General features: G+C 43.6%; 1 protein-coding gene across 1 annotated transcript in view; it reads left to right on the top strand.

Annotated features, from left to right (window-relative positions):
• pola1 (polymerase (DNA directed), alpha 1) overlaps positions 1–8,351 on the top strand; it is a 61,466-nt gene that overhangs the window by 51,450 nt on the left and 1,665 nt on the right. Inside the window, exon 36 of the mRNA XM_036558754.1 lies at positions 724–811. Coding sequence (XP_036414647.1) covers positions 724–811 — 88 coding nt within the window. The remainder of the gene's footprint in view (positions 1–723; positions 812–8,351) is intronic.

The following is an 8,351-nucleotide window of genomic DNA, read 5'->3' as shown; positions in this document are numbered from 1 at the left end:
GTGGCGCTGGAGGGGAGGGGGCGATGCGGTGCCTAGTTTTGGCCAATCAGACAGATTTTGCAGCTTATATGACTCTAAACTTGGGGCTTGCCTGAGCGACTGTGTTTGCCTCTGTCTGTGACAGTGGAGAATATATGACAAACACTACCTGTCTCTCCAGCTGTAATTAACGCAGGTGATTCTCCAGCTTTCCCTGATTGAATTGCACCAATCTCATTACGCTCCAGCCTTTCATTTTCCCCAGAGAGAGGGGAAAAAAACAGTACTAACCGATGTGAGGTAAACATCAGTGTGATTATAGCTAATTGTTTTCCTTTCAATGTGAATGAGCGATTGAATAATCGACCACCACAGCGTCACTAAACAGTTTGAAGAGGATTTGCGAGAGTGAATTTGAGCTTGTATTGACTATGCAACACTTACCATATTGGCGGTATGGCTGTCACTGCACTTAAACACTATGTTCCAGGCTAAAGTGCGACCGGTATTTTTCCGGCGAGCGTCTTTTGTCAAAAGACTTTTGACACTTTGTTAGAATCTGTGAAAAAAGCAGCCATGCATAGCAATTTCTTTCCTGCTGCATGCATTGTGGTGCGTTGCCTTTTTTGTGTTGGAAGTTTTGGCTTTGCCACATCCGTGATGCAGCAGTTCTGTCACATTTGTGTGATTTGCTCCTTGAATAATGCGTTTTGTGCTTTGTGTTTTTTTTTCTCTTTTTCGCAGTATTCTGAGAAGGCCCTGTACAACCAGCTGAGCTTCTACAGGTTCATCTTTGATTGGGACTACGCCGTGACCAAGGGAGACGACAAACGTAAGAGAACATGGCACCTGCATTTCTTACACCAGACATACATCCATTTTTAACTCCCGACTAGAAGCATGCACGTTTGGGTGCATCGCACAGGTGCGCGCACACACACACACACACACACACACACACACACACACACACCCCTCACATGGCTCACACAGGCTGGAGGCGGTCAAGGGGTTGGGGGGGGTTGGGTTAAGGATGTGCAGCTCCTCGAGTCGACAGCCCTAATTCAAGCGACGGATTCAATCACGGAGCGGTGCGGAATGCAAAGCGCTCCAATCAGTTTGAGGGAGAGGGAGAGAGAGAAAAAGCCTCCTCTCAGGGCCGGCAGGCACTCAGTAATAGCGTTGGCTGTGTTGATTGAAAACAGTTTTTAGATTTTGGAAAATGATAGGGAGAGTAATTGGCGAGAAGGCAAAAGGATAGGCCTTCATAAATAATGGGACATGGAGCATATATTTCCAGCGGCCCAGTGGAGGATCCAACCCCGGCGCGACCGGAGCTAGCCGAGCCGCGGCTACTTAGCCGCCAGCCTCTGTGATTGATGTCACTTGATTAAAAAGGACCTCTTGGAACAGACTTGTATATTTATTTATTTATTTCTACATGTGCCAATGAGGTCCGGAGCGAGAGCGAGAAGCGTAGATAAATATAATGTGTAATCAATAGATGACCACTCAGAACATGAAGCAAGCCGAGTGGGTCTGGAAGGGGGGGGGCGTTGGGGGGCTAACATGATTATAGACTTGGCTTCTCTCTGGAATTTTTATTTCTCTACTTTTCGCTACTGTTGTTTCTTTGAGTAATTGTGGCCAATCTTCAGAGTTCTGACAACTACTCTGCCCGTCACTGCCACCTTGCCTCTAATTCCTCAAGGAGTGATTTTTTGCTTATTTCTCTATCCCTGATTTTCTCTTGTTGAGATTAGACGTAAACATTCACAGGTTAGATTGTTGGGGCTGATGTCCGGACATTTTTGCTGCGCTTGCTTCCCATCGCCCTTCCTGGGTATATCTCACTTATAACCTGCTGTTCACTATCGCTCGAATGTTGTAAAATGAAGTTTTTATTAATAGAAATATATTAATAATTGCAGATATATGTAGAAAATGATTCAAACTTGATGGTGACCTTCAAATCCTTAGCCTTTCTATCATTTGTAGGAAGCTATATAAAACTTGACATAGTAATTAAAAAGTATGTAAACATATTGTTTGTGCCTCGCTAATATGACTTAAATCTGCACTCTATATTCTGATGTGTATGTCTGATTCTTCCGTTGCTCGTCCAATGCAGTGTTATCACACCAGGGCTTTTCTTGGTGTTGGCCTGGTAGGGATTAGAGGACTCCTGGATGTACATCTTACACGAAGCTCTAAAGTATAGCCTTTGTCATCACCCCCACTCCACCCCCCCAACCCTGGCCCATCACTGTAATACCGTGCATTACTGTATTACAGACTGCAGGGCTTAGTGGGGTCTAGGGGTGAAATTACAGGGCTGGATGCCTGGTACTGTCTTTACCTGGTATAGGTTCTGATTAAGACCCCAGGTGTGCCTCTGCCACGTTGGGGGCATTAAGTCTTGGCATTTATGTAGGATATATTTGGCCGCACTATGCCATATCCCTGGTATCCGTGCAAGATGATCACTTTTTTAGCCCTTGGAGCTCTGCTTTAGGTCATGGCCCACAGTCTACAGTCGTTTTTGCATTGGGTTTAGGTGGAGCACTTTCAGTATACGTTGGGTACTAGATTGTGGGTCCTTCACCAGTACCTTTGCCAGTTTTAGTATTGAGGAGTGGCGTAGAACCTCCCAGTCTCCCAGTCTGGGATTTCATGCATGCATGATCCATCAGCCTTTTGGTCTAGTGTAGATCTGTCTGACTTTAGAGAGCCTACAGGTAGAGGATTTTAGTGAAGATAACAGTTTAGATCATTTGGGAAAGGCAGTTTGGCAAAATAGTATTCATAGTACTAAGATGTTTTAACAGTTAACAATATTTGTGTCTGAGATTTGATTGGAACACATAAAATGCACCAGCAAAAAAGATGAAATTCTTCTTGAAGATGTTTCTGAGTTTTGTCCTAAATGGGGGTGTTTTGTCCATTATGCACACTGAGGGACCACCCTACCGGTTACCACAAGCAAAACAAAAGAAATAACCATATTGAAGTTGTCAGTTATGGTCTCTGTGCGTCTTTCACAGTGCCGTTTAAATTCCCAGTTTTCCATCAGATTTAGTACACTACCTTTGGCTCCTCTGCACAGGAGAAAACACCCTTGACCAATCCAGTGGTCATTGATATGCAAAATTAACACATTGCTTTAAAACAATTGGCCGTGTTTGTTCTCCAATTAAAACCTTGAAACCTTAGTTTTAGCAAATGTGGCCAACATAGCCTGCTAACACAGTTAAGGAGCTAATTTTAAATCCATTAATGTTTAAATAAAACATGAATTTTGGTGAATGTCCAACAAGGGACTTTATAATTCTATGCTACAGTTTTTTTCACATTATTTGGTTTGTTACTTTTTGACTATTCTTCTTGTTGTGACCCTTCAGCTCAGTAGCTAAAGATCTGTATATTATGTCGTGTCATTTTACTAGATTTCTGTTGTTTATTTTAGAGATTTTATACATCTAATGGATTTATCGAGTGCTGTACTGGTTGTCTTTCAAACAAGCTGGTTGTGATAAGATTCAGGGCCTGTTTATCTCTAGGTTGATTTGCTTCATGCTGGTAATATGCACTGTCCAGTTGTAAATATAGTAGTTAAGTTTTAGCTTTTTGCTTAAATTTGCAGAACGATGCTTCATCACTGGTCATAACCTTTATACCGGTATGACACAAACAAGCACCAGCATGCATATAATGCATAATATGCAATGGTTATCCCCTTTAGCTGATTGGCTATAATAAATAAATAAATAAAACAGTATGTTGTCAAGGGGGGGGAATCAGGAAATAATGATTTTGTATTCCCAAAAACTTTAGGTATGATTTGTCATTAACTGATGATATCTGTTAAACCCAGTCTGTGCTCACAAAAGGCAGCATCACCTAAATTATGGACAGTCAACAATATCTCTTCCAAATACGTCCAACTTGATGTATTGTGCTATCGAGCCAAATATGTTTGCTAGTATTGAGAGGAGAGGTTTGAATAACTGCCAACGGATCAAGGTTTAAACGTAGTCAGCCGAGCATTTTTGAGAAACAAATCATTTTTGAATATTAAACCTTTCCACTGCATTTTGTTCCTAGGCGAGAGTTCAAAATGGACATGGTTTGCTAAACTACATGCTTTTGCATTGCGTTTAGAGTGTTTTTCCTGTGCGTCAAACTGGAACACCTAAACAGGTATAGGAATTTATTTCATGTTGAAACTTTCCCTCTCTCTCTGTTCCTGGGGTCTGATAGGGCCCCATTTTTTTCATCTTCCCTCTGCAGAGTCTGAGGGTGAAGATTCTTTTTGAGGCTTATGGTTTATTCTGCTGTTCAGTTGGCAGTGATGTATCCTTTGCTCCAGTCCATTTACTCCAACCACCGGTGCACAATGGGAAGTAGCGCGGGGTTGAGCTCCGGGCTGGAGCGCGCTGAGAGAAAGGCGCCAGCGTGGTAGGCATGATGGAATAAAGTGCAGTTCAAGAAACTTTTAGCTGCCCCCTTGCAGTACACACGCAAACACGCGTGTGCGCGCACACCCGGCCAACTGTAATTTTACTGAATTCGCGCAAACCCCCCACCCCCACCCCCCCCAACCTGGGACGTTTAGTGTCGTATCTGGCAGATTTTCTGTCTGTCTCTGATGAGCGAGGAATTGCTTTTAAAGTGGGCATTATGCCAGCTCGGCGGCACAATAGAAAAACCAATCTTCCCCCTATTCTGTCGGCTCTGCTGTTATTGTGGCGCTTTAGATAACTGCGGCCGTACAGTGCTGGGAGGTGGAGCGAGACAGGGAAGGGGGCGGCTGGACGCAGGGGCCGGAGGTGAGGGAGGCGATCCTCGAGGCCGCCTCAAGCCTCCGGACTCTGGCCAGCCGCGCGAACAATAAGGCTGGATAAATGGGCCCATTGGTCAGTCTTGGGGAGTTAAGTCCAGAGAGACATTAAACTTACTCACCGGCTGATAGAGTCTCCGGCCTGATCGACCGAGGCACGTTCTCTTTTTCTCTTATTCTCTCCGGCCAGGGGTGGCGCTGCGGTTCGGCAAACAGCCGCTCCAGCTGTTGCTTGATGATGAAATTGCGGCCCGACGCTTCGCCCATTTGCCGTATTTTCCTCTCTAGATTATCTGATTCCTCCTGCGAGGAAAAACTGATGGAAATTGCCTCTTTATTCTCGGACAAGGAAGGAAAAAAAGTGGGAAAAAAACGTTCACCAGCAGTATATGCTGCCCAGAGATTTAGCAGAGCAAAGTAAGAGTTAGATTGTCCTCCTTCTCCTTCCCTCCCCCCACACAACCTCTTTTTTCTCTCCGTGGTTTGATTCAAATTACTGCGGCTGATCGTCTCTTACCATGCGCTCGGTATGGAGGAATCACAGTAAATCACACTATTCATCAGGTTATCGTCTTAGCCGTTAGCGGCCCGTGCTTATTTCGGAGTGGGCCTGCAAGAACCCCCGTCCAGGCCTGTGATTGGTCTCCGGACCTGCCTGGACAGGAAGCATCCCGACTGCTTAAATGCCTATCTGAGCTGCTGCTTCATACTAGCTGACTTCATCAATGTTCTCAGCTGGGTTTTAAAAGCGATAGAGTTGCACGCGACGTATAATGTGTGCCCACAGTGGAAGTGGGGTTCTTTTTTAGCCATGTGTGCGAACGGAACGCGAGACATTTTCGATGCAGACTCAGAATCTGATCTACATGTAGACCACAGTCGTCCGCCTGATTGCAGCAACTGAGGTAAATGTGGAGGCAATTTCAGACACGGCAGGAGTCCTTCCATAATAAAACATTTTCTCTCCATTTTTTGAAATATTAGATATCCTGTATCAATGACTTCCAAATCATGTTGAACTCTGATTTCATTCTTTTCATGAAGAGCAATTTATTTCCTCTTTTAGTCATCCCTTTGCTTCTCATACCCACCCCCCTCACCCTTCTTTCTTTTATTGCGCACTCTCTTTCTCTGCCTCTCTCTTTCCCTTGTCTCTTCTTAAGTGTGGGCAGTGTGATTATGCTCACGCCGTAATGTAATTTCGCCGCATTGATAAAATAAAAATTGTCCTTTATCAGTGTGCAGCTAATGCTCAATTTGCAGGCTATCTCCTCTGCAACCTCTTCAGGGCGCACAGCACTCGCCCTCCCCGCCCCTCCTCCCCCGCGCTCTGCCAGCCTTGAGCTGCTGGAAATCCGCGGGTGCGATTGTCAAATCAATTATTCATTCTGTGCAATTACACTCGCACAAAGAACTTTTCCCTGCTCGCAGTGATGATTAAATTAACAGCTATTCCAGCTGCCTGATAACATCTAATAGAATATTCATAAGCAGCCCAAATGGAATGTATGATCTCCATTAACTTCATCATGCTCACTTAATTACATGCTTGTTATTGTATTTACACCTAGTTAGAGCGCATGGAAGCTGATACACTCTCCCTGGACTAGCTTACCCCTTCCTCTGTCACGAGGCAGCCTGCGCCAACCCCTGCCTCCTGTCTTCTCTCTCTCTCTCTCTCTCTCTCTCTCTCTCTCTCTCTCTCTCTCTCTCTCTCGCTGTCTCTCTCTCTCTCGTTCTCCTTATCACCCCCCCCCTCCGCTGCCTTGCCTCGCTCTGCTTTCTCAGTTTCCCCCTCTCGCTTCTTTTCCTCTCTTTTGCTCATGTCTCCTGTCTCTTTCCCCTTCTCTCTGGCTCTCCTCGTCTCTCTCTCTCTCTCTCTCTCTCTCTCTCTCCCTTTTTTCGAAATGCTATTTATTTTAAATACGACCCCTGCCGGGCCGAGAGGGAAAGCGGGGGTCTCTGACAACCTTTGTGGCTTTTAAGTTGCTCTTTTTTATCCATTCCCCACACAATGATTGAGGGGAAGAATGAAGAAGAGGAGGAGGAGGAGAAGAGAAAGAAAGAAGGGGGTGAAAAAGAGAGAAGGAGAAAAAAAAAGAATTATTTTCTCCCACCTTTCAAAAATGATGACATGATTGCTTTCGCTTGATCATGCATCATCTTTCTTCTCCCTCCTCTCTCTTTCTTTTCTCAGGTAAATAGTATTCTCCCCCTCGCTTTGGTTCATGTGCCAGCCTGCTTGTGTCTCTCTCTCTCTTGTTCTCTCTGTGGAGGTAAAATGTATGTGTGATAATGGTAGCTGGTGCTGCTGATATGTGTATACATACATACTATATATATATTTGTGCGGTATTCCAGTTTCTCTCTCCGTCTCTCTAGAAGGTTGGACTTGGCCACTCTCTTGTGTGTGTGTTTAACCTTTATTCCCCACAGGGAGTTCAGCTTGTGTTTGTGCTACACCTGCTAATAGAGTCAGACTGTGATTGAAATCTGGACCCCAGAGAGGGTGACAAAACAATCGGCCAGCAGTGGGGATTGTATCATCTGGCATGTGTAAATGTTGTCCTCTCGTGGTTCAGCAGTGTGAACTGTCGTTTAATTGTTATTGCGACATTGGACTTATACATAACGCTGCAATGTGCAAAACAAACAGGTTGTTTTTGCTGGGTGTTATGAGTATATTGACCAGAATTTCCCTTCAGCATAGGAAAGGGGCAAAAGGGGCCAATTTTGCCCTCAATTATGACCTAATTGGTGTCATAATCGCAATATGTGCTAAAATTCAAATAATAAATTCAACAATTGTGTTTTTTAAGCAAAAATCAGCTGATTCCAGTTTTGTCAGTTCAGATTGTGCATCCATAAAAGTTGCCTAATCATAATACTGGCTGCTTCTGGATAGATTCAGTGACGTTTTCATAGGTAGAGAAAATAGTGCTATTAGTAGGGGTATAAACATTTCTGATGAAGATGCTGATGGTGGGGCTTCAAAACATGGCATCTCCAAGGCACTTATTGTTGAATTTTAAAAATCTTTATTATGACATGACACATATTATAAGAATGTTATAAGAAAAGAATTTAGTCCAGTAAGGAGTGGCATAGAGATTCACTTGTATTGGTGCTATTTTTGCTGTTTTTATTTTTTTTTTTTTGTTTTGTTTTGTTTTTTTTGGTCAAGCTAATGAAGACCAGTCTTTAACCTTGTCACATTATTGATTCACCAGTGTTTTTAGTGTGTGTATGTATATATATATATATATATATATATATATAATATATATATATATATATATATATATATATAATATATCAAAGCATATCACAGTCACATTATGTAGCAATATAATCACAATACTAGGCTTTTGTCTACATCATGCCCTAGTATAAGCAAAAAGAGCTGAGCTTATGTAGTGACATGAGCACAAACCCTTTAAAAGACAGACACTACACGTATGGCAGCTGGATCGCCTTTGCATCAACTGCGGCTTTTTCCACGCTGCCCCACTTTGGCTGGAGGACTAATTGC

The sequence above is a fragment of the Colossoma macropomum genome, unplaced genomic scaffold (assembly GCF_904425465.1).
Source record: "Colossoma macropomum unplaced genomic scaffold, Colossoma_macropomum, whole genome shotgun sequence".
Lineage (NCBI taxonomy): Eukaryota > Metazoa > Chordata > Actinopteri > Characiformes > Serrasalmidae > Colossoma > Colossoma macropomum.
Note: the sequence above shows the minus strand (reverse complement) of the source record. Positions and strands in the feature narration are given on the sequence as shown.